This window comes from Glandiceps talaboti, chromosome 3, assembly GCF_964340395.1.
Source record: "Glandiceps talaboti chromosome 3, keGlaTala1.1, whole genome shotgun sequence".
Taxonomy (NCBI): Eukaryota; Metazoa; Hemichordata; class Enteropneusta; family Spengelidae; genus Glandiceps; species Glandiceps talaboti.
The window spans coordinates 1,838,435-1,864,947 of NC_135551.1; the positions used below are offsets into that span (position 1 = coordinate 1,838,435).

The 26,513-nt window shown below is 35.0% G+C and overlaps 1 protein-coding gene across 6 annotated transcripts in view; it reads left to right on the top strand.

Moving 5' to 3' along the window:
• Positions 1-25,780, top strand: part of LOC144433456 (androglobin-like) — a 112,892-nt gene extending 87,112 nt beyond the window's left edge. For 3 of the 6 annotated variants that reach the window (XM_078121784.1, XM_078121787.1, XM_078121785.1), the window contains 13 exons: positions 1,789-1,827; positions 3,279-3,306; positions 4,623-4,717; positions 6,383-6,476; positions 9,033-9,167; positions 10,147-10,300; positions 10,752-10,939; positions 11,886-12,097; positions 12,555-12,739; positions 14,218-14,529; positions 18,251-18,579; positions 21,713-21,896; positions 23,642-25,780. In XM_078121784.1, coding sequence (XP_077977910.1) covers positions 1,789-1,827; positions 3,279-3,306; positions 4,623-4,717; positions 6,383-6,476; positions 9,033-9,167; positions 10,147-10,300; positions 10,752-10,939; positions 11,886-12,097; positions 12,555-12,739; positions 14,218-14,529; positions 18,251-18,579; positions 21,713-21,896; positions 23,642-23,845 — 2,159 coding nt within the window. In that variant the 3' untranslated portion in view covers positions 23,846-25,780. Of the gene's footprint in view, positions 1-1,788; positions 1,828-2,837; positions 2,871-3,278; positions 3,307-4,622; positions 4,718-6,382; positions 6,477-9,032; positions 9,168-10,146; positions 10,301-10,751; positions 10,940-11,885; positions 12,098-12,554; positions 12,740-14,217; positions 14,530-18,250; positions 18,580-21,712; positions 21,897-23,641 lie in introns of all 6 variants that reach the window. The other 3 variants (XM_078121788.1, XM_078121789.1, XM_078121786.1) reach the window with 2 other exon arrangements.
• Positions 25,781-26,513: the final 733 nt, after the last annotated feature.

Below are 26,513 nucleotides of genomic sequence, written 5' to 3' on the forward strand. Positions count from 1 at the left end.
TTCTCACTTTCTCTAGGTATCTTCTCTCTAACTTCCAACGCTTTGTTTCTACTCTTTGTTTACAATTCTTTTGTTAATGCTAGACTTATGTTTTATGTTAACTAACGTATGTTTTATGGTAACTAATGTATGTTTTATGTTAACTAATGTATGTTTTATGTTAACTAATGTATGTTTTATGTTAACTAATGTATGTTGTCTATTTCATGTTAACAATTGTAATATCATGTTTATAATGTGTCAACCTTTTTGTCACTTTGCTACAATGTACCTCTTCAAATCTATTTAATTTGACACAGTGTAATTACTGAATAGGTTTTATGTAAATGATGTGTTCATTTCATATTGTTACATTGTTTTTCATTCATATTGTTACATTGTGTTCATTTCATATTGTTACATTGTTTTTCATTTCATATTGTTACATTGTTTTTCATTTCATATTGTTACATTGTTACTATAAAGTAATGACAAATATAGTTTCATCTTCATGATCTGTTCATTTCATGTTGATAATTAATTGCTACTTTCTGTAACTGCAGCATGGTCCATTATTCTGACTGTTTGTGGCTTGTAATTGTTTTCCTCTAGGCGTAATATTTATTTGATTATCTGTTTCTGTCTTCAAAGTTGTTACACTTTAAGTGTCCATATATATATATTTCAGTCTACTACATTGATATATCAGTATTAAATGTCTATGTGGCTACTGTCAGCTAAATTTCATTTGCATCATGTTATTAGATAAAATATCATTGATTTAGCATAACACAGACTCTAATCATTTTTTTTCTGAAAGGGAAATAAACCCATTTCCAATAGTATAAAAAATAAAACCTTTTTAAAAGACAGCTGATGATATTGGTTATAATACACACAGTGAATATCCACCATGTTGAGCTGTCAAATGTCATGCTTTTCAGAACATTCTAATAATATTGCTGCCCATGTAGTTTTCATATCTTATAGGCTCATATTAACATATTATGTGCCTTTCAAACAAAAATCTTAAAGTTTTGCTGTTACTTAGTTCAAGAAACTCCACCCCATTCTCAGATAGAACCAAGAAAATTCCACCCTATTGTCAGATAGAACCAAGAAAACTCCACCCTATTCTCAGATAGAACCAAGAAAACTCCACCATTAGTTCTCAGATAAAACCAAGAAAACTCCACCCTATTCTCAGATAGAACCAAGAAAACTCCACCATTAGTTCTCAGATAGAACCAAGTAATCTCCACCCCATTCTCAGATAGAACCAAGAAAATTCCACCCCATTCTCAGATAGAACCAAGAAAACTCCACCCTATTCTCAGATAGAACCAAGAAAACTCCACCCCATTCTCAGATAGAACCAAGAAAACTCCACCCCATTCTCAGATAGAACAAGGGGGGAAAAAAGTCAGGGGACACCATGCAAAATTTTTGAATGAGCAGTCAAAAAGATAATGAAATGAAGACATTTTAGAATCCAATATAACTAGTACACTGTATTAACTGTATGAGAAAATGAATGATTAATCCAAGACAGTGAATTACCCCTAGTATTTTTATTGTTTCAAAAGGGAATGGCAACAAGCTTTCCTACAGCAAAGTACAGATTTGAAGAATGTGTATTTTCAGGAAAATTGATCCCCAAGGCACTATGCATATCATTATAACATGTATCTCATTGTAAAAACATTTTTAGACAACCATAGATCTGACAAGAAATGTTTTTTTTTTTATCAACATGAAATATTGGCATGTTGCAGTAACCATCATGTTTCTCAACTTATGTTCATGTAGCACGTAGACAATCAGTTGCTCATGACGATGTCAGTGCAGGTACACTATGATTTCATCATTTTACTCCAACTATGTTGTAGTGTTACATGTAGATTTGCTGCACCTCATGTCAAACCACACATTCATATGCACGCAGCATAAGATGAAATTATTATAGTAATTAAATTATAAACACTATTAAAAGTATCATGAGCTCACCAAATGCACTTTCACATCGTTAACAGATACTCATGCAAGACTTAATACCATTAAAATGACACACAGTAAACAATACACAAATTGAAACAATATGTTGATATAAATGATATAATAAGAGCAATGCACAGGGATGGTGATATAGACCTAGTTGTAGGGTGTTTAACACATGACAGTATTGAGATCTGCTATTACCCCCAACACCCCACCCTACCCCTTACAGCCAACCCCATCATAAAAACATTAATATCTAATCAGCATTTCTGACCTTTCACATACCACAGGTAGTAATTAGACACAATGTCAGAAATGTTTCTATCACATGATTGGATTGCTGCCTTGGGCTTATAAGGACTATTTGTATTTAATAGATGATATAGGTGAATTGTAGCAGGATTTGTTGTTGTCATTTAGCTTTGTTTTGTTTTGTTTTGTTTTGTTTTGTTTGGATTGAGAGAATGTGACATCTATGTGAAACTATGTATCTATCAACTTCTTTCACTGTTATGTTACAACTCAGACTTAACCATGTATCATTTGGTTCTTGTACTCTCTCATTAAACTCTAGATATATCATTTCTATACCAACCTGACACCCCCTGTCCTCTGCTAAGTTGCACAATTCTGTATATTTTCTGCATTGCCAACTCAACACCTCCTACCTACCGGTGGTAACTCTTACAGAACTACTATATTTTGTGCATCACCAACCTGACACCCCCCATCCACTAGTAATTCACACAGATGAGATTGTGTGCACTCTTTTCACATGGTTTTCACTATTAATTGTGGTTTCTCTAACTTTTTTTTGTCTCACTGTTTTGCATGCGGTCTATATTATATTATCACTTCAGCCCAAACGGATCACACTGACGACACTCACAAAGGTACCATATGCTGACATCATTCTAATCAATAACGCTAACCAATATTAACTACTTGTATAAACTAACATTAACCAGTCTTTATACCACCATCAACTAACATTAACTAGTCCTAGCAAGCTGTTTGGCTTTTGATAAAAGTTAATAAGGAAAAAGAAAACAAAACCTCTAATTGCGTAGTATGTGAACTTTGTGTTCTTTATGTAAGAGTATTAATTGTACATTACAAGATCAAAATAATATAATGTCAAAGTTAGTTCTTTCTAAAATTCACATGCGTGGTCTTGGTATGTTTGCTGTTGTGTAACGTTTCTGTATTATGTAAATTGTTTGCTGTGGTGTGCTATGTTTAATGTACAGTCTAGTTAACTTTATGCTACATACATGTACTTATATTCTATTGAACTGCAGGTGAAGTTGTTGAGAGCTGGGTAAACAGGTAAATATACAAATTGTTACTTCATTGTTAACCTGTATTGAAATCATTATATAATGTATTGTATGAAGTTATTTCAACTTTGTAACCAAACTGGACAACTTTGTAACAAAATGAAGCACCAAACTGGACAACTTTGTAACAAAATGAAGCACCAAACTGGACAACTTTGTAACAAAATGAAGCACCAAACTGGACAACTTTGTAACAAAATGAAGCACCAAACTGGACAACTTTGTAACAAAATGAAGCACCAAACTGGACAACTTTGTAACAAAATGAAGCACCAAACTGGACAACTTTGTAACAAAATGAAGCACCAAACTGGACAACTTTGTTGTTTTTAAGACACTGTCAAATTCTTTTGTAAATATTATTCTTGTAGTCCAACCTTCGGTTTTCGAAGATAGACAAACTAAAAATATTGTACAGTTGCAACATGTTGAGGCAATGTGTCACTGATAAGCTATTGAATGGACATTGGTTAATTATAGTCCTTTTAGGGAGGCATCTTAAAACTAGTTTATTTAGAGTTCCATAAACTTGAAATGCTGTTTTGGGACTTCAACTGTGTTGATCACAGGGTGATTATAGAATCACACAACAGAGGAACAGCTATCACCCACTTGTGTAATCTACCACATTGAAGAACAATAGATTTAGTTTGTGTCTATCTTATAGTAAACCGAATGCTGGATTACTCGCATCTTATTTGTTTGTTTGTAAATAACTTCATTTCAAAATTCAAAACATAGTGTATGGATGCTAATTTAGATGTAAAAACATAGTGTATGGATGCTAATTTAGATGTAAAAACAGGTGTTGCAAATATAAGTGAAAGGGAATTGTCACATAGAATTTCAATAAGAAGAGAGACATCAATATAAAACAAAATTAATTTACATTAACTCCAAATTCTGCCTCTCTAAAACTGGGGTACATTAGATATAGAGTTGACACACACACACACACACACACACACACACACACACACATACACACATACATACATATGCACACATACACTCACATACATACACAGACATACATACATACATACATACATACATACATACACACACACATACATACATACATACATACATACATACATACATGCATACATACATACATACATACATACATACACAGACATACACATACACACATACATAGACATACACATACACACATATACACAAACATACACATACATACATACAGACAGACACACACACACACACACACACACACTACATTAATGATGTTACAAATTAATGAATGGAATTAATTTGTACTTCTGTTTCTAAAACTTTCAGAGAAGCAACAGAAGAGGAGATAGCTGCAGCAACGAGAGTGCAGAAACATTGGAGAGGTTATTATGTGAGGAAAATTAGACAAGCCAGAGAACCAGGTACACCACTTACGTCATTCATTTTTGTTTTATCTTCAAAGTTTTGAATGAAAATAAATGAAAAATTTATTTCACATTTAGAGGCCATCCGCCCAAAACACATATACAAACAAATACAGCAAGACAAAAAATGGGTCAAAAAATGTGATTATTGGTCAAAAAACTTAAACTCCAAAACTAGTATGCAGATTTGCCTGAAATTTGATGGGAACGTTCTTGGGGGTGTGTAGATTACGAATTGTTCATGACATGGTGATTCCATCAGTAATATGCAAATTAGGTCTAAAAATGGTCAAAAGTCTATAATTCCAAAATTACTCAGCAGATTGCAAATATGCCTAGCAACAAGACCACACCCATAGCAACAGCCAAATGATGGTTTATATTTGCAAAGATGCAAACAGGGAAGGGTAGCCAAGTGAATGAAGATTCCAAAAATTGTATGCAAATATGCCTAGTAACAAGACCACACCCATAGCAACAGCCAAATGATAGTATACTGTAAACCTGGAAATGTTCGCGTAAGATTTATTTTCGCTAATTTTGCTACAAAACAAAAATGCAAAAATAAATAGTAGCGAAAATATATATTTCTGCATAATGCAATGTACCAATATGGTTATTAGTGAAAATTAATCTTTGTGAACTACATGAAGACTGTAAAATCACAAAATTTTCTAGTCGTGAAAATATGCAGGTTTACAGTATATCATAACCAGATTTAAACTGAATGCCTCCCGTAAGGGAATCACTAATTATGCAAATAACTCATTAAACTAAAAAAAAAATATGGTTAGAGGTTTTGTTTTTGGACAAGTGTGCTTTCTTAGGTTAATGTATGTGCCAAATTATACGGAATTTGAAGATTGCATGATACTGCTTAATTGCTGAATATCGTTCATTATTCAAAATACTCATTAAAGGTAAAAGTTGTAGCAACAAACCTCATATGACAGGTGCGTATTATTATGGTTGATATATGTATCATATTATACAAAATTTGAAGCTAGCATTTTTAAGATACAACCTAGTTACCTAAAATAATTAATTATACAAATTTTTCATTAAAACTGACTAAGCTATATCAAATATTTTATAGAACATATCCGCTTTGTTATGGTTAACGTATGTACTAAATTATATTGAAATTCAAGTATGCAGTCTTAAGATATAGCCTAATTACCAAAAATAATTAATTATGCAAATTTTTCACTAAATCTTCAAACAAAATCAACAACTTTTATAGGAGATATGCACTCTGTTATGTTTAACGTATGTACTAAATTGTATTGAAATTGAAGTATGCAGTCTTAAGATATAGCTTAATTACCGAAAATCATTAATTATGCAAATTATTCATTAACACTGAAAGGTAGATCAGCAAATTTGATAGGACATACATTTGTATGTGTTTTCTCATGGTTAGCGTATGTACTAAATTATGTTGAATATGAAGGATGCATTCTTAAGATATAGCATAATTACCCATAGCAACAGCGAAATGAAGTTGTGCTTCAATACCATTGGCGCTATTTTTTTAATTGATGACTGCTGTTAATTTTCAGTATAAGTGTATTAAATACTATTAAACTTTTGACTGTTATGACTGTTTTCTGTTTATACCAAAGTAAGTAATTTTTTTTATGTATTTTGTATTTTCTTTAGGTACTGAAGAGAACTCTTTAGCCAAAGAGCAACTGGTCAAGTCGTGGGCTTTGATAGAGCAAAACTGGGAACAACATGCACTAACATTATTTAGGTAAAAGTTAAAGTAAATATATATATGTTTGTGACATATATATGTACATGTATTTTCTGTTCATGTTTGTGACATATATATGTACATGTATTTTCTGTTCATGTTTGTGACATATATATGTACATGTATTTAATGTTTGTGACATATATATGTACATGTATTTAATGTTTGTGACATATATATGTACATGTATTTTCTGTTCATGTTTGTGACATATATATGTACATGTATTTAATGTTTGTGACATATATATGTACATGTATTTAATGTTTGTGACATATATATGTACATGTATTTTCTGTTCATGTTTGTGACATATATATGTACATGTATTTTCTGTTCATGTTTGTGACATATATATGTACATGTATTTTCTGTTCATGTTTGTGACATATATATGTACATGTATTTTCTGTTCATGTTTGTGACATATATATGTACATGTATTTTCTGTTCATGTTTGTGACATATATATGTACATGTATTTTCTGTTCATGTTTGTGACATATATATGTACATGTATTTTCTGTTCATGTTTGTGACATATATATGTACATGTATTTTCTGTTCATGTTTGTGACATATATATGTACATGTATTTTCTGTTCATGTTTGTGACATATATATGTACATGTATTTTCTGTTCATGTTTGTGACATATATATGTACATGTATTTTCTGTTCATGTTTGTGACATATATATGTACATGTATTTTCTGTTCATGTTTGTGACATATATATGTACATGTATTTAATGTTTGTGACATATATATGTACATGTATTTAATGTTTGTGACATATATATGTACATGTATTTAATGTTTGTGACATATATATGTACATGTATTTTCTGTTCATGTTTGTGACATATATATGTACATGTATTTTCTGTTCATGTTTGTGACATATATATGTACATGTATTTAATGTTTGTGACATATATATGTACATGTATTTAATGTTTGTGACATATATATGTACATGTATTTAATGTTTGTGACATATATATGTACATGTATTTTCTGTTCATGTTTGTGACATATATATGTACATGTATTTTCTGTTCATGTTTGTGACATATATATGTACATGTATTTAATGTTTGTGACATATATATGTACATGTATTTAATGTTTGTGACATATATATGTACATGTATTTAATGTTTGTGACATATATATGTACATGTATTTTCTGTTCATGTTTGTGACATATATATGTACATGTATTTTCTGTTCATGTTTGTGACATATATATGTACATGTATTTTCTGTTCATGTTTGTGACATATATATGTATAATTTATGTATTTTCTGTTCATAACCAACTTTGACAAATCTTACATAAAATAGTTATACCAGATTTAAACTGAATGCCTCCCGTAAGGGAATCACTAATTATGCAAATAACTCATTAAACTAAAAAAAAAATATGGTAACAGGCTTTGTTTTTTGGACAAGCGTGCTTTCTTAGGTTAATGTATGTAAGAGTGTATGATACTGCTTAATGCAGTCTTAAGATATAGCCTAACCGAAAATCATTAATTACGCAAATTATTCATTAACACTGTAAGGTACATCAACTAACTTTATAGGACATACACAATTTGTTATGGTTTATGTATGTACTGAATTGTATTGAAATTGAAACATGTAGTTGTAAGATATAGCCTAATTACCAAGAATCATTAATTATGCAAATTATTCATTAACACTGAAAGGTACACCAACAAGTTTTACAGGGCATATGCGATTGTTATGGTTAACGTGTGTACTGAATTATATTGGAATTGAAGTATGTATTCTTAAGATATAGCCTAATTACCGAAAATCATTAATTATGCAAATTATTCATTAACACTGTACGGTGCATCAACAAACTTAATAGGACATATTGTGTTTTCTTATGGTTAACGTATGTACTAAATTATGCTGAATTTGAAGTATGTATTCTGAAGATATAGCCTAATTACCAAAAATAATTAATTATGCAAATTATTCATTAACGCTGTAAGATACATCAACGAATTTTATAGGACAAATGTATGTTGTTATGTTTAACGAATATACTAAATTATATTGAAATTGAAGTATGCAGTCTTAAGATATTGCATAATTAGTTGATTTCATTAATATGCAGATTTCTCTAATTAAACATTAACAGATCTTGCTCAAAACCTAATCAGGTCTAGCTATTACCCTAAAGATTATATATTCCAAATTTCATTACAATTGAGCTAGCCGATTTTTAGAAAATGATGACACAGACAGACAGACAGACACACAGACACACAGATAGACATTCCCCTTTTAATACCTCCCGTACCCTTACGGGAGGTAAAAACTAATGAATTTGTCCATTGAACCTTGTATTCTTTCAACTTTCTTACCCAGTGTTGTAATTTGTGATAACATAGTGTGTACCTTTCTCAAGTATTCAGTCTTTAAAGTTTTTTCACCTGACCATGTGAATTTTTGTAATTATGGAGGTTATATGTTCAATGTTATTGACACTAATTACAACATCAGATTCTGGGGTGGTTTTTTTTATTTGCAGAACCATGTTTAAAATAGATCCTGAGTTGATGCCAAAATTTCCATTTTATCAAGATGAATGGAATAAGATTTCATATTCCGATTACCAAGGCAACTACCCAGATCAACCACCAAATACATGGTTTGTTGTCTTCAGGTAAGAAGTGAGGATTATGTTAGCAGGAATCAGACATGACTCTCACTTTAGGTCTGTGTCTGTTACCCTTACATACCAGTAACAAACTTGACTCTCACATCAGGTCTGTGTCTGTTACCCTTACATACCAGTAACAGACTTGACTCTCACTGTGCGTCAATAGAACTCACTGTGCGTCAATAGAACTCACTGTGCATCAGTAGAACTCATTGCGCATCAGTAGAACTCACTGTGCATCAGTAGAACTCACTGCGGATCAGTAGAACTCACTGTGCATCAGTAGAACTCACTTTGCATCACTGGAACTCACTGTGCATCAGTAGAACTCACTGTGCGTCAATAGAACTCACTGTGCATCAGTAGAACTCACTGTGCATCAGTAGAACTCACTGCGGATCAGTAGAACTCACTGTGCATCAGTAGAACTCATTGCGCATCAGTAGAACTCACTGTGCATCAGTAGAACTCACTGCGGATCAGTAGAACTCACTGTGCATCAATAGAACTCACTTTGCATCACTGGAACTCACTGTGCATCAGTAGAACTCACTGTGCGTCAATAGAACTCACTGTGCATCAATAGAACTCACTGTGCATCAGTAGAACTCACTGTGCATCAATAGAACTCACTGTGCGTCAATAGAACTCACTGTACATCAATAGAACTCACTGTGCATCAGTAGAACTCACTGTGCATCAGTAGAACTCACTGTGCATCAATAGAACTCACTGTGCATCAGTAGAACTCACTGTGCATCAGTAGAACTCACTGTGCATCAATAGAACTCACTGTACATGAATGAGTGTATTAATTGGGTTAGAGGGCACCGTACCCTGGTTGTTACATTTATGACAATGACCCAATCTCACTATTTCAAACATTCAAGAGAATGTCAAGTCAATAATCTGACAATCATGTGGACTACATCATATACATTACTAGTATCATACAAGCCATGATTATGTTGTTAATTTGTAGGGATGTTTTCTACGTACAAGAACCAATGTTACTGGTGCCAAAGTTGTATGTTTCCATACCAACCTGCATGCTGAGAGTTGTGGATAATGACACTGGGGAAGAAATACCAAGAGTGTTCCAACGAGTAGCACCATTTGAATACAAGAGAAACAAGGTAAGGCATTGACATCTAAGTTAACAGACCAATAGATAGACATGTAATAGACACACTAACAAACAGACTGACAGACAAACAAACAGACTAACAAACAAACAGACAGACAGACAGACAGACAGACAGACAGACAGTTCCATAGATATGGATAAATAGGGATACTACTTTACAGACATTTGGAAATCAACACCAGATTAGACCAGACCAAGAACTGCAAGAAGGAAGAAGGAAGATTCAAATTAACATGTACAGGATACCTTTGTAGAGGAAAAGGAAAGGATGAAAATTACACATACATGTACAGTAGTCAGAAACAGGAAGTGACAAGACAAATCAATCACAGTGTCTTAATAATGGACAAATATTGTGAAGATAGACATACTAGGTAAAGAAGAGAAAGTGAAACAAAGCTGCACAAAACTGATAACTGTGCATGTTTATTTATTTTCAGAGAGGTTATACATTTGTAGCTGAGGCTCGGACAACTGATATGCCATTAGCAGGTGGGAAATGGAGAATGAGAATGATTGGTTCTCTTAGTCCACTACCACAACCAATGAGAGAAAACCTCAACAGTACATTCAATGTCAAAGAAATTAGAGATTATTACATTCCCAATGACAGTAACATAATACTGAGGTAAGAAATGTATATTATTCTATATGCACCATGGAGGAGTGTGTTTACTACACTTGATGGTTATGTGATAGTTATTGGAATGTGTGTACTATACATTTGATGTTGATGGAGATAGTGTGTATTATAATATACCTAGTGATAATGCTGTGCCATGATTCGCTAGAATCAGTCACGTGATAGGAAAATAGAATGACTATTTCCCCAGGGAAATAGTTCCATCAACTTTTACATGGTCACGTGACCACCGCGCATTCACAGCAGGTCGAAAATGGCAGCTTCTGACGATGTCGTCTGCCACCGCGAGTTCACAGCATGAAGTATATTATAAAACACATATTGCCTGGCCTATATCTGGGCTATAGCACCAGTTCATTACCCCCTCATGACTGTGAGTTACCAGAATCACATGCTATTTCCCTCGGCCTTTGGCCTCGGGAAATAGCATGTGATTCTGGTAACTCACAGTCCCTCGGGTGTAATAAACGGGTGCTATAGCCCTCATGGCCAGGCAATATGTGTTCACTATACATTTGATGTTGATGTGACCATTTTTTGAAATGTCAATCCTATTGACTGTTAGCATTCACTGTGTGAAGAACAATGTTCTATGGCAAACATTTCCCTTTGTACAAATGTTATCATCATGTACTTTAGGGTAACAGGAGATGTTTTAGATAGGCAAACACTGACCTGTGTAACTTGTGAAATACTAGGTACATTTGTATACATTGTAATTTCAATACCATAAATGATATTTTGTACAAAACCTTTCTTTAAAGAGCTGATAAGAAAAAAAATGTTGCATTATCACATCACATTGCATCACGTCACTTTGCATCACTTCACTTGACACCACACCATGCTACACCACACCACATGACATCACATTACATCACTGTGACAGTACATTACTGTTACCTGACATGATTATCATGGTTTGTTACAGATATTCTGTTAAAGTGACTGAAGACCAGATTGCTAGTGTTCAACTCAGTACATCTAAACTTGATGTCTACATACTACTACAAATCTTAGACAATGAAGTCAAGGTTACAGAAACCATTGGTAAAGGTCACGTTGTCATCCCAGCATTTACGTTTTTACGAGACCGAGAAGCTGGTGAAGATCAGCCCACAAGGAGATCCAGTAGTAGGGCATGTAAGTTTGTTATGTAATAATACTATGTTGGTTATTCTTTGAACGTTACATAGAAGATGTATTTCTTTCATGTTAATTTAATTTTCATCACTACAAGATGGTAGCAAAGTGGTAGTAAACTGCACACATCACTGATCAGATCAAGTGTTAGCTCTGAAATTATGATTTTATATTCTTGTCCATTTCAGCACAACGGCGGTGGTAGTAAACTGCACACATCACTGATCAGATCAAGTGTTAGCTCTGAAATTATGATTTTATATTCTTGTCCATTTCAGCACAACGGCGGTGGTAGTAAACTGCACACATCACTGATCAGATCAAGTGTTAGCTCTGAAATTATGATTTTATATTCTTGTCCATTTCAGCCCAACGTGGTGGTAGCAAACTGCACACATCACTGATCAGATCAAGTGTTAGCTCTGAAATTATGATTTTATATTCTTGTCCATTTCAGCACAACGTGGTGGTAGCAAACTGCACACATCACTGAGTAGTTCAAGTGTTAGCTCTGGCAAGAAGCGACAGGAGTCAGCTGGTAGTCGTGATGGAAGGACTTCAAGGGGTAGTAGAGGGTCTGGTGATTTACACAGAACAGATGATGATATAGATGTAGGAAGTGATAAAGAACAGGAACCAAAGGTAGGGTAATACCCAAAGTAGTGTACTTGACATGATTTCTTTTTAACTCTGTCACATTTGTTTTAATTGTGATACCATGTTACCAACATTACAGGTTTCCCAAACCCAATCTTGTATTTATGAGTAGCCAATTAGAATCCATCTTATATCAATATAACTTACGAGTAGCCAATTAGAATCCATCTTATAATAATATAACATTCAACGTTCAAAATCAAAAGAAAGAGAATTACCAAACAATAAAGATAACATCATTGTCTACGTGCAGTGCTTGAGCTCTTTTTGAGCAGAGCACTCTGAAGTATTGTACCCATATGTTTCAGCACATTACGCATTCTCATTCATTGAGTAATTCACTCGGCGCTCTTGTGTGGCTCGGGAAAACCTATGGTATTGTGTCAGATGTAAGTAAAGGGTGCTCACAAAAGAACAAACAACAGATTGGGTAATACCATTGTTAGATCAGATGATGATATAAATGTGGAAAGTGATAAAGAATAGGAACCCAAAGTACTGTAAGGTGGTATATCATATTTGGAATAGGTACATGACTTAGATACTTTATGACAGCCATTTTTTGTGTACAAATCCATTATTTGTACAAAAGTTTATTAATTTAGAAACTTTATCGGGAAAGTAGAGTCCCTTATTTCTGCCTTTAGTACAGTTGTATTGATTAATTCTATCAACTCATATGATTTTAGATGATAAATAGTACCTTGGTACAACAATGTTTGACCAACTGTACCTCTTAGCCGTCCCAAGCTGTGCTATAACTGCCTACCAGCAGCAAGTTTCTCTATTGATCACATTGTAATCTTTCACTCCCTGATGTTTAATTTAGTGTACATTTCACCAGTGGTGTTTTAAGTAGTGTCTTCAGGATAGTGTCACTATGGGAGACTGGTAAACAAAGTTGTCAAGTTGTATTGTGTTCTAGTTGCTATAATTTAACATCAAATGTTAGAGTTGTTTGTTTACCATCTGAGTGAAGTGATTGAGTGTATGTGTGTCATTATCTGTGTAGTGACTAGCCAGCCTGGGTCTTATCAACAATTTGTTTAGGGAGTAAAAGCTTACACTGTGATCAATAGAGAAACTTGCTGCTAGAAGGTAATTTTAGCACAGCTTGAGATAGGCTAAGAGGCAGTTAGTCAAACATTGTTGTAACTTACTCAACTTTGGAATCTTGTAAAGAAGTCCTACTGTACTTGACATGTGTTCAGCTCTTTGGGGGGGACTTCGTGTAAAGTTTATTGGAAACCCCTTGTGATGACATTGTCAATGCTCTAATCTCTAACCCCACCACTTTTGACGATGGCTACAAAAATTAGTACGTTACAGAGAGGAACAAATTAAAAAAAAGTAAAGCTAGCATATAGTTTCCATGGTGACTAGTGAATAAAGTTGGAGAATAATACAATATTGTGATTTTCAAAAATTCAAACCATTGAAACACTTTGATGTACTTTCTACAGCCACACAAATACATAATCCAAGCTAAAGTACTGAGGAAGAGTTGGCCTCTATCTGAAAGTAGCTGGGCCTTCGTACAAGTATTGAAAGATCTAGAGAAGAATGACCTTAAAGCTAACAAGGACAGACCTATCTCAGCTCCTAAAAGTGAGAAAGCTGCTGCTACTCAGGGGAAAGGTGGTGGAAAGAAAGGAAAAGATAAAGGGAAAGACAAGGAAAAGGACAAAGATAAGGGTTCTCGACCACCATCTCAACAATTTGATAATACCAAACCAAACTGGGTCTTACGTGTTGTCTTAGACCAAACACCGACTGTAAGTTAGCATATATGTTTTGTTTCTTTTGTTTCTTATATAATATATACTGAGCAGTGACATTATGATAACATTAGAATTGTGTTTTATGATCCGGGTGGTGCTCTAAGCATTTGAAATATAATCTATGTTACAAAACACTAAAAGTGATATGCTTGACAGGTTCATATATCCAGCCAACTACAAGGTGTAGATTTGTGCAATGTGGTAAGCCTATACCCATCCATACCTAGATTTGTGCAATGTGGTAAGCCTATACCCATCCATACCTAGATTTGTGCAATGTGGTAAGCCTATACCCATCCATGCCTAGATTTGTGCAATGTGGTAAGCCTATACCCATCCATGCCTAGATTTGTGCAATGTGGTAAGCCTATACCCATCCATGCCTAGATTTGTGCAATGTGGTAAGCCTATACCCATCCATACCTAGATTTGTGCAATGTGGTAAGCCAACACCCATCCATGCCTAGATTTGTGCAATGTGGTAAGCCTATACCCATCCATACCTAGATTTGTGCAATGTGATAGACCTACACCCATCCATACCTAGATTTGTGCAATGTGGTAAGCCAACACCCATTCATGCCTAGATTTGTGCAATGTGGTAAGCCTATACCCATCCATACCTAGATTTGGCAATGTGATAGCCCTACACCCATCCATACCTAGATTTGTGCAATGTGGTAAGCCAACACCCATTCATGCCTAGATTTGTGCAATGTGGTAAGCCTATACCCATCCATACCTAGATTTGTGCAATGTGATAGCCCTACACCCATCCATACCTAGATTTGTGCAATGTGATAGCCCTACACCCATCCTTACCTAGATTTGTGCAATGTGATAGCCCTACACCCATCCATACCTAGATTTGTGCAATGTGATAGCCCTACACCCATCCATACCTAGATTTGTGCAATGTGGTAAGCCAACACCCATCCATGCCTAGATTTGTGCAATGTGGTAAGCCTATACCCATCCATGCCTAGATTTGTGCAGTGTGATAGCCCTACACCCATCCATACCTAGATTTGTGCAATGTGGTAAGCCTATACCCATCCAAGCCTAGATTTGTGCAATGTGATAGCCCTACACCCATCCATACCTAGATTTGTGCAATGTGGTAAGCCAACACCCATCCATGCCTAGATTTGTGCAATGTGGTAAGCCTATACCCATCCATGCCTAGATTTGTGCAATGTGATAGCCCTACACCCATCCATTCCTAGATTTGTGCAATGTGATAGCCCTACACCCATCCTTACCTCAATTTGTGCAATGTGATAGCCCTACACCCATCCTTACCTCGATTTGTGCAATGTGATAGCCCTACACCCATCCATACCTAGATTTGTGCAATGTGATAGCCCTACACTCGGTACCCATCCATGCCTAGATTTGTGCAATGTGGTAAGCCAACACCCATCCATGCCTAGATTTGTGCAATGTGATAGCCCTACACCCATCCATACCTAGATTTGTGCAATGTGATAGTCCTACACCCATCCATGCCTAGATTTGTGCAATGTGATAGCCCTACACCCATCCTTACCTAGATTTGTGCAATGTGATAGCCCTACACCCATCCATGCCTAGATTTGTGCAATGTGATAGCCCTACACCCATCCATACCTAGATTTGTGCAATGTGGTAAGCCAACACCCATCCATGCCTAGATTTGTGCAATGTGATAGACCTACACTCGGTACCCATCCATGCCTAGATTTGTGCAATGTGGTAAGCCAACACCCATCCATACCTAGATTTGTGCAATGTGATAGACCTACACTCGGTACCCATCCATGCCTAGATTTGTGCAATGTGGTAGGCCTACACCCATCCATACCTAGATTTGTGCAGTGTGGTAGGCCAACACCCATCCATACCTAGATTTGTGCAATGTGATAGCCCTACACTCGGTACCCATCCATGCCTAGATTTGTGCAATGTGGTAAGCCAACACCCATCCATGCCTAGATTTGTGCAATGTGGTAGGCCTACACCCATCCATACCTAGATTTGTGCAGTGTGGTAGGCCTACACCCATCCATACCTAGATTTGTGCAGTGTGGTAGGCCTACAACCATCCATACCTAGATTTGTGCAGTGTTTATACCCACATACATCCATGCCTAGATTTGTGCAGTGTTTATACCCACATACATCCATGCCTAGATTTGTGCAATGTTTATACCCACACACACCCATAGTATGTCTAACTTTGTTCATACATTGTGCCTCAGTAGTTAGTCATTGTCATTTGGTGGCTTCTAGATTAATCTATGGTGATGAACAACTTTTATCCATTTATTTATGACTTGATAATCATTGCCATCATATTCTAGCACTCATATATCATGTCTCATGACTTAAAGTGATTTTTGCATGTAACCCAATCACCTACATATACCTAAATCACCTAAGAAGAACGGCTGTCGTTGAACCAGACGATCGACGAGTGTGTGGTCGACAATACAGGCCATGACATAATTATTATGTGTACCGTACTGTTGGCAAAGCGAGGCACCACAAGCTGGCTGTTCCATGAATATACCCCCTCTCTCACTTTATGCACACACAGTACAGTGCACTAGCGCTGGTCTTTGGATTGCAAAGACGGGTAAAGGAATATTTGTATCGTAAAAAATGACCAGATTTCACACACCCGGCTCACACACTGCATTTACTGTGAATTATTGAATGTATTTGAAAACAAGGTTTCAGAATAGACACGGCATGAAGGTAGAGAATGAAGTGAGACATATTCGTAAGTAACACAAGCAGGACAATAACAATGCAATGGTAACATGCAACAATGGGCTTCGATGTGTTGTGATTACAATCCGACATGGCATGTGTCAAGACGAAAGTGTTGTAAAACACACTACATTTACTTGTCTCCATGAGCTAGTGTACTACTAAAAAGATAGGCTTGCACAACTTGTCTGTATACATATGCATGCTATCCACACTCCCGGTCATACTGAAATTCATCAACTCGCGAGGAAGTCTCTCGCGATGGTACCACTATACTCACGTGTACGTTTGTTTATATACTCGAGATTACACAAGGGGCCGTTGAATATGCCTTGTGTGTCCCCTCAATTTCATCGCTATTTACTCGTGTTTTCCTCGCGAGTTCACCCGAACTATTTTTCTTCCAGTAGTGTATACCTCGATTACCTACATATACCTAAATTACCTACCTGATTACCTACATATACCTAAATTACCTACCTGATTACCTACATATACCTAAATTACCTACCTGATTACCTACATATACCTAAATTACCTACCTGATTACCTACTTATACCTAAATTACCTACCTGATTACCTACATATACCTAAATTACCTAAATATACCTAAATTACCTACATATACCTAAATTACCTAAATATACCTAAATTACCTACATATACCTAAATTACCTAAATATACCTAAATTACCTACATATACCTAAATTACCTAAATATACCTAAATTACCTACATATACCTAAATTACCTGCATATACCTAAATTACCTACATATACCTAAATTACCTTAAGCAAAGTTACCACCCTCGACAAATCATGGTTTTTGATATCAGTCCCATAATTTGTGACTTAGTGAAAACTTGCTATATAATTATAATCATAGTATATAGTTTGTTGATATTTATGATTGGAAATTGAATATTGCTACTAACATGTTAATGTTTTCTTTGACTTCAGGAGGAAATTGAAATCAAGAAAGATACAGAGAGACAGGATGAAATCAGAGCTATGAAACAGGCATGGGAAGCTGCTGAACCTGGTAGAGCTGCAAAGGCACAGGAACTCAGACGAAAATTCTTAGAAGAAAACATGATTAAAGTTGAGACTGAGGATGATGAGAGTAAAGAAGCTGAACCTAGTGAACCATTAAGTGATGGACCACCTAAAACACCTGATCCATCAGAACTAGAAGAAAATCCAGCCGATATGATACTTACCAATGAACCACCACCACCACCTCTACCTAAGGAAATATTGAGAGAAATTGACAAGACACAATTCATAGTGTAAGTACAGGTCTAAGAATCTTAATAACATGTAATGTGTACCTTACCAACATGTAATGTGCACCTTACCAACATTTTATGTGTACCTTACCAATACATGTAATGTGTACCTTACCAATATGTAATATGTACCTTACCAACATGTAATGTGTACCTTACCAACATGTAATGTGTACCTTACCAACATGTAACATGTACCTTACCAATATGTAATGTGTACCTTACCAACATGTAACATGTACCTTACCAATACATGTAATGTGTACCTTACCCACATGTAATGTGTACCATACCAACATGTAATGTGTACCTTACCAACATGTAACATGTACCTTACCAACATGTAATGTGTACCTTACCCACATGTAATGTGTACCATACCAACATGTAATATGTACCTTACCAACATGTAATGTGTACCATACCAACATGTAATGTGTACCTTACCAATATGTAATGTGTACCTTACCAATATGTAATGTGTACCATACCAACATGTAACATGTACCTTACCAACATGTAATGTGTACCTTACCAATATGTAATGTGTACCATACCAACATGTAACATGTACCTTACCAACATGTAATGTGTACCTTACCAATATGTAATGTGTACCTTACCAACATGTAACGTGTACCTTACCAACATGTAATGTGTACCTTACCAACATGTAACGTGTACCTTACCAACATGTAACGTGTACCTTACCAACATGTAATGTGTACCTTACCAACATGTAATGTGTACCTTACCAATACATGTAATGTGTACCTTACCAACATGTAATGTGTACCTTACCAATACATGTAATGTGTACCTTACCAATATGTAATGTGTACCTTACCAACATGTAATGTGTACCTTACCAATACATGTAATGTGTACCTTACCAACATGTAATGTGTACCTTACCAACATGTAATGTGTACCTTACCAACATGTAATGTGTACCTTACCAATACATGTAATGTGTACCTTACCCACATGTAATGTGTACCATACCAACATGTAATGTGTACCTTACCAACATGTAATGTGTACCTTACCCACATGTAACATGTACCTTACCAACATGTAATGTGTACCTTACCAATATGTAATGTGTACCTTACCAACATGTAACATGTACCTTACCAATATGTAATGTGTACCTTACCAACATGTAATGTGTACCTTACCAACATGTAACATGTACCTTACCAACATGTAATGTGTACCTTACCAATATGTAATGTGTACCTTACCAACATGTAACGTGTACCTTACCAATATGCAATGTGTACCTTACCAACATGTAATGTGTACCTTACCAATACATGTAATGTGTACCTTACCTACATATAATGTGTACCTTACCAATACATGTAATGTGTACCTTACCAACATGTAATGTGTACCTTACCAACATGTAACATGTACCTTACCAACATGTAATGTGTACCTTACAATATGTAATGTGTACCTTACCAACATGTAACGTGTACCTTACCAATATGCAATGTGTACCTTACCAACATGTAATGTGTACCTTACCAATACATGTAATGTGTACCTTACCAACATGTAATGTGTACCTTACCAATACATGTAATGTGTACCTTACCAACATGTAATGTGTACCTTACCAATACATGTAATGTGTACCTTACCAACATGTAACGTGTACCTTACCAACATGTAATGTGTACCTTACCAACATGTAATGTGTACCTTACCAATACATGTAATGTGTACCTTACCAACATGTAATGTGTACCTTACCAATACATGTAATGTGTACCTTACCAACATGTAACGTGTACCTTACCAACATGTAACGTGTACCTTACCAACATGTAATGTGTACCTTACCAACATGTAACGTGTACCATACTAATATGTAATGTGTACCTTACCAACATGTAATGTGTACCTTACCAATATGTAATGTGTACCTTACCAACATGTAATGTATACCTTACCAACATGTAATGTGTATCTTACCAATATGTAAAGTGTACCTTACCAATATATAATGTGTACCTTACCAACATGTAAAGTGTACCTTACCAACATGTAATGTGTACCTTACCAATATGTAATGTGTACCTTACCAATATGCAATGTGTACCTTACCAACATGTAACGTGTACCTTACCAACATGTAATGTGTACCTTACCAACATGTAAAGTGTACCATACTAATATGTAATGTGTACCTTACCAATATGTAAAGTGTACTATACTAATATGTAATGTGTACCTTACCAATACATGTAATGTGTACCTTACCAATATGTTAAGTGTACCTTACCAACATGTAATGTGTACCTTACCAATATGTAATGTGTACCTTACCAACATATAATGTATACCTTACCAACATGTAATGTGTACCATACCAATATGTAATGTGTACCTTACCAATATGTAATGTGTACCTTACCAACATATAATGTATACCTTACCAACATGTAATGTGTACCTTTATCAATACATGTAATGTGTACCTTACCAATATGCAATGTGTACCTTACCAATATGTAATGTGTACCTTACCAACATGTAATGTGTACCTTACCAATATGCAATGTGTACCTTACCAATATGCAATGTGTACCTTACCAACATGTAACGTGTACCTTACCAACATGTAATGTGTACCTTACCAATACATGTAATGTGTACCTTACCAATATGTAATGTGTACCTTACCAATACATGTAATGTGTACCTTACCAACATGTAATGTGTACCTTACCAATACATGTAATGTGTACCTTACCAATATGTAATGTGTACCTTACCAATACATGTAATGTGTATTCTATTAAATAAAACTTCTTTCTTGACTGACGTGGAATAAATGTAAAACATGCTTCAGAGAAACAATACTGTGCAATGATCATTTGAAAGAGTGATAACATGATCCTCAACTCCTGAGTACAATGTACACTCAAGTCACTTATTTTATTTCCTAATAATTAAAAATGGTTTTGATATGAAAAGTGTGACTAGCAATTATGTTGTAGATGACATGCTACTCAAACTATTACCAGTATTTTAGGTTGCAGCATGTGTTTTGAGAAATTTGTATATACGTGAGTTATTTTTTTTCTAATGATTAATTATTATTTGGTGTGTCCTTTAGGAATGCAGACAAAGAGCCACGATTACTGGATGAAGAGGAGCTAAGAAGACAACAAGAAAGACAACAATGCATTATTTTGGAATACAGAGCGCTGAGAGAAAAAGTTTTGGAAATAAGGGAGGAGGACAGAAAACGTAGAAATGCTTCCAAAGAAAAACAGATTGAAGAATGTGAAAAATTACAGGTGAGTGTACAAAGATGAAAATGATAAAATGATATTGTTGTTCTAACAATATTATATTTAACTAAATTACAGGTGAGTGTACAAAGATAAAAATGATATTGTTGTTCTAACAGTATTATATTTAACTTTATTTCCTACTCAAAGGTCATCTGTCCATAATGCAGTAACAAACTTGATAAAGATAGAGGACAAACAATACAAGAGATAGATAGATAGATAAATAAAATACAATAATGATGAAATCTGCACAAAATATTACAAATCTTCCTTGATTCTCAGACACAATATCATACCATGGTATACAAAAGCTGATAATCATTCAGAATTAAATCTATAGTTGCAGTAGATAACAAGTTGACAAATTTTCCATCACTCAGTGGATCAAAGTAATAATGGGCAATTAATAGAATCCCACACCCCAATGGGCTGAGATGGAATATCTCACACAAGTTGGGGAATTTTTGTCTCACACTCGCCTGCGAGAGACAAATATTCCCCAACGAGTTTGAGATATTCCATCTCTGCCCATTGGTGTGTGGGATTCTTTTTCTCATGTCCCCTTTTCATGGCAGGAAAACAAGTTCAAACCAGGTTATTAGTATTACTGATTGAAATCACAACACCAAGGACGTCTTTACTTTGTGTGGATGTTTTGTGACACTCCGCAAAAACTTAGTTCCTTTAATTCACATTCATAACAACTAATTCCAGACGTCGTAATATTGAGATCAAGGCTTAATTGACCTATATACCACTACTTGTCGTACTAGACAAGCTAAATTTGTTAACATAAGTTTTAATAATTTGTTGCAATATGACCAAAAATTCTATCATTGTTACCGTACTGGAGCTCGAGGCACACAATGTCACGGTGGTTCACTTTTAAACATCGTGACCATAATCACCCAGTGCATGAGTGTTTACAATTAATTACTAGTATGTACATGCACATAACATATCAAGTTTACATTCCATTTTTGAGGTCATTGGGCATAAAACAGGAAAACCGATCTGACAACTTGTAGTCATTGGCATTTGTCTGGTTGCACTGCGTAATTAGTCACGGTACCAGTATGCACGTTATTTTTCACCTGAAGCGTTGTCTCTAAGGATAAACAATCAATATGTTCCGAGGGGTTAAAATTCTCATAACAAAAACATGAGATTCCTACCTAAATGCGTTGCCAATATTTTATCATCTTAGGCACGGCATAAATGTAGCCTGTTCACTTTGTTATCGTCTGCCAGAATATACGTAGTTCCGGTTCTACATTACACGTTATTCTATTCGTCAATCAATACCTACGCCTGCTGACTATGGAACGTAATAAACCAATCAGCAATAGGTTTATAAAACAAAATTTAAGTCCCACATTGATACAGAATGTGAGATCGATTTTTTCTCACACTGGCTGTCCCACACTCTCAGATTGCAGGAACGTGAGTAGTATTTTTCCCTCATGTTAGCAAAAAAATGGACATACTGGCAACAAATGAAATTCGTCACATAACAGACAAATTTATTGAGATCTTTCCATACCACATTTTCACTCAGTCTCTATGCATATATTATTTTATAGTTCTCAAATACCGGTACATGTATATCTACACAGACTATAGACCTCAGGGTATACACACATGTATGTGTTAATCAGTGTATCGGCCTGTATATCTACACAGACTATAGACTTTCTGGTGTACATGCATGTATGTGTTAATCACTGTATCCTTGTATATTTACACAGGCTGCCTTGGATGCTGCAAGGAAAAAAATAAATGAACCAAGAGAAGCTTTTCGTGAGAAATTCCTTGCAGCTGAACGTAAACGTTTGGAAGAAATTGCAGCACAGGAAGCGGCTTTGAAAGCAGAACAGGAAAAGAGCTCACCCTCTCCCAAAGGACGGAAAAGTGCAAAGGGCAAAAAGAGTGCAGGCAAAAAGAGGAAGTAAATAGAACTGATGCTTTGCTTGAGTGGACTTGAAAAGACTTTGAACTCATCTTATCTTTAATGAACGTTTTTCTCCAGTGTCTGAAGAAGTACTTAATGGATGTAAAACCTCCAGGGATTGTTATCTTGTATTGTAACAAATTGTAGGCGATAGAAGGATGTCAATGAAAAGTTGACATGAGTTCACTCTTGATTCTTTATGTGTTTGTTTGTTTGTTTGTTTGTTTGTTTGTTTGTTTGTGGCAAATACAACCCTGTCGTTAGAATGATATAACAAAAACATGAGTCATATTTTTTTTTCAAATGAAAGTGCTCACATCAGAGATATGCATTTTGGGTCAAAAAAATGTGATGTGTGGTCAAAAAACTTTAACTCCAAAACTACTGGGCAGATTAGCCTGAAATTTATTTGGAATGTTCTTGGGGTGTGTGAGAATGGGTTTCCTTATTTCCAGCCCAACGTTTAGTTTGTCTCATTCATTTTTTCAATGTTCAAGTCCACATGTGACCTTATTTCTGGCATACACGCACTCTTTTTGTTTTTTGTTTACAGCAATATTTCATCTATTCCATCCAAAGAACAATGTGATATAATATAGCATATATAAAATTCTAAACATTGATATCTCACTGGAAAAAAAGGATAATTCAGAACATTTTTTGTCAATTTTGTGAATGTTTATGAGAACTGATAAAAGGACACACACATACTTACAAACTTTCTTTTAAGACATTGAATTCAATTTCCTGCATTATCAGACACTTTGTAGTATTTCTGTGTAGCCAAGAGTTTCTTTTAAATCATGTCTCGATCCATTCAGTGACATAGAAGTAAAGACTTTACTTAGTATTTGAGGCGGGTTTGTGTGTTCTAAGAAGACCAGTTACACTTAAAGGAATTGTTAGATGAAATTTGATGTTAGCATCTACTTTATGTGAACTGATTGCATAGAAACTACAATGTTATACAACTTATTGCATAGATGTTGCAGTATTATATAACTGATTACATTCACATGACAATGTTTCAGAACTGATTGTATTGACATTGTAGTGTTGCAGAACTGATTGTATTGACATGACAATGTTTCGGAACTGATTACATTCACATGACAATGTTTCAGAACTGATTACATTCACATGACAATGTTTCAGAACTGATTGTATTGACATCTTGTGGTGTTCTCGAAAGGTTTTTAGTAACCTGGGTAACAGAAAGGGATACCAAGTAAAACTGGAACAGTATGCACTACATTGTCATTGAACAAATTATAATTTTGTGTTGAAAACATTGTAACTAAGAGTTTTCATGGAAGAGCCCTGGAATTGGTGTAGAAGTATAAATCTAGTATTCTAACCACTATCTTTGTAATCAATTCCTATTACTGTACAGAATGAGTACAACTTGGTTTACACTTGATATAATCAGTTGACTGTAATGTATATTTTGTAATTCTAAACATTATAACTTTGGATCATTGTTGAATATACATGTATCTGAAATGTTTTATTTGTACATGTAACACATAATAATATACATGTATCTGAAATGTTTTAGTTGTACATGTAACACATAATAATATGCATGTATCTGAAATGTTTTAGTTGTACATGTAACACATAATAATATACATGTATCTGAAATGTTTTAGTTGTACATGTAACACATAATAATATACATGTATCTGAAATGTTTTAGTTGTACATGTAACACATAATAATATACATGTATCTGAAATGTTTTAGTTGTACATGTAACACATAATAATATTTTAAACACCGTCCACCAACACAGAATCAACTGTGCTAGTTCCATACTCTGTATCAACAATTTTGTAAATATTTGAAGACTTTGTGTAAAATGTATATACATATAAACTTATTTGTTATTCAACAGATTGGTATTTTGTTACTATTTGAATAAATTGATTTTTCAAGAGCAATGCTGTGTTTAGTTGTGTATATAGACCAGTTTTTGATTCCAAGATCATCATGTATCTACCCATACACAGGGGGTGTTGCCCCTGCACTTCCTCCTCACGAGAATGGTTTACCCATACAATGCCATGTATTCTGTGTGCACAGGTGGTGTTGCACTTGCTACTCAGGAGAATGGTTTACCCATACAATGCCATGTATTCTGTGTGCACAGGGGGTGTTGCACTTGCTACTCAGGAGAATGGTTTACCCATACAATGCCATGTATTCTGTGTGCACAGGGGGTGTTGCACTTGCTACTCAGGAGAATGGTTTACCCATACAATGCCATGTATTCTGTGTGCACAGGGGGTGTTGCACTTGCTACTCAGGAGGATGGTTTCACCTGCTATAACCTGGATTAAGGATTTATAAAACTTACAGTTTCTGTAACTGATGACATTTAGTCTTTGATCTATAAAATCACTCATAATGACAGAGGTCAACATGCCTTTCCATCTTTTCACAATCAATGTTATTTCAAATTGTAATAATTTAAAAGACAATTTATCTGAAAAAAATAAAATGTTAGGAATCATGAATATTCAGTATGCATAGCCTATTGAACAGTCTAAAAATTGGCTTTAAAGAGTAAAAAACCTCCAGATCGTCTAGGGGAAGACCTGTAGGACCCCCTTCAGAAGATGACATATCCCCATCTCAGGCTGTCCTCCCTACCTTTTACTGTCAAG